We start from the raw sequence: 1,097 nt of genomic DNA on the forward strand, positions 1-1,097 counted from the left end.
TGGGCAAAAAGAGCAACAAGTGGGAGAGAACTCTGCTCCAGGCAAAGACCAGCTAGAAGGCTGCCCCGCCTACCTTCAGGGTGGGCGAGAATAAAGGGGCTCAGAGGTCGGGGTCTTCCCCTTCCTTCGCCCATTCAAGATAAAGAAGAGAAGGCCAGCTACACGTGGAGCCTTAAAGCTCAGAGCCAGCTCCACAGGCCGGGGATCATCTGGAAGCCTCTCTGGTTCTTCTGCGGCCTACATGGCGAGGCCCGTATTGTTTGGGGTACAAAATAGAATCGTTTCCCGCCTCAGGCCAAGTTTCATCACTTGTAAAAGGAGCGGATTGGAGGGAGCGTTTCCTTCGGAGTCTCCCAGGAACCACCAAGTCCCATCATTACTGAGGTGAGCTGGGAGCTTTGGGGCAGGGACATGAGGAAGCAGCCACCCCCCCCCCCTTCCCTGGGGTCTTTGCCCAGAGGACGGGGGAGATTCTAGTTCAGGCCAGGGTCAGGCTGGGTGGCCTGGGGGCGCTCTGCCAGCTCTGGAAATGGGAATTCCCAGAAATATGGGCAGCGACATCCAGAAGTCTCCCACGCGGAGCTCCAGGAGGCACCCCAGGCCCCACGACCTCAGGCCTTCTGGCTACCGCGCGAGGCCTCTCCAAGCTCCCTGGCTCGGGACTCCACCAAGCAGTCGTGGCTCCCCATGTGGTTTTCACCAGAGACTAGTTAGCAGCCCCTCGGCCCGTGGTCAGCCCACAACCAGCACCAGCACAGGTTTCTCTTACAAAGGCCCCGACCAAGGGCTCGTGCGCAGTTTCATGTTGGGAATCTGAGCGACAAAGTTCTTGCAGTCTGGGTAGAAGCATTGGAAAAGCTGGGGAAGGTCCGGTCGGGACAAAAGCAGAAGCCAGAATTTAAACAATATTTTAGCGTCTTTTAAAGTAACTGTTTGCCTCAGTTTTCTCATCTGTGAAAGGGGGCTAATCCTGGGAAAGAGGCGTGGGGAGGATCTAAGGAGGTACCTGGGCGGCTCGGCTAACTTTAGTGCTCTCTATGGTTATTGCGAGGAGGAGGAGGAGGAGGAGGAGGAGGAGGAGGAGGAGGAGGAGGAGG

The 1,097-nt window shown here is 57.1% G+C and overlaps 1 protein-coding gene across 1 annotated transcript in view; it reads left to right on the forward strand.

Moving 5' to 3' along the window:
• The first annotated feature begins 547 nt into the window (after positions 1-547).
• Positions 548-1,097, forward strand: part of ZRANB2 (zinc finger RANBP2-type containing 2) — a 35,554-nt gene continuing 35,004 nt past the window's right edge. The window contains exon 1 of the mRNA XM_044674755.1: positions 548-804. Within this exon, the coding sequence (XP_044530690.1) occupies positions 548-804 (257 nt within the window). The remainder of the gene's footprint in view (positions 805-1,097) is intronic.

This window comes from Gracilinanus agilis, chromosome 4 (assembly GCF_016433145.1).
Source record: "Gracilinanus agilis isolate LMUSP501 chromosome 4, AgileGrace, whole genome shotgun sequence".
Classification (NCBI taxonomy): Eukaryota; Metazoa; Chordata; class Mammalia; order Didelphimorphia; family Didelphidae; genus Gracilinanus; species Gracilinanus agilis.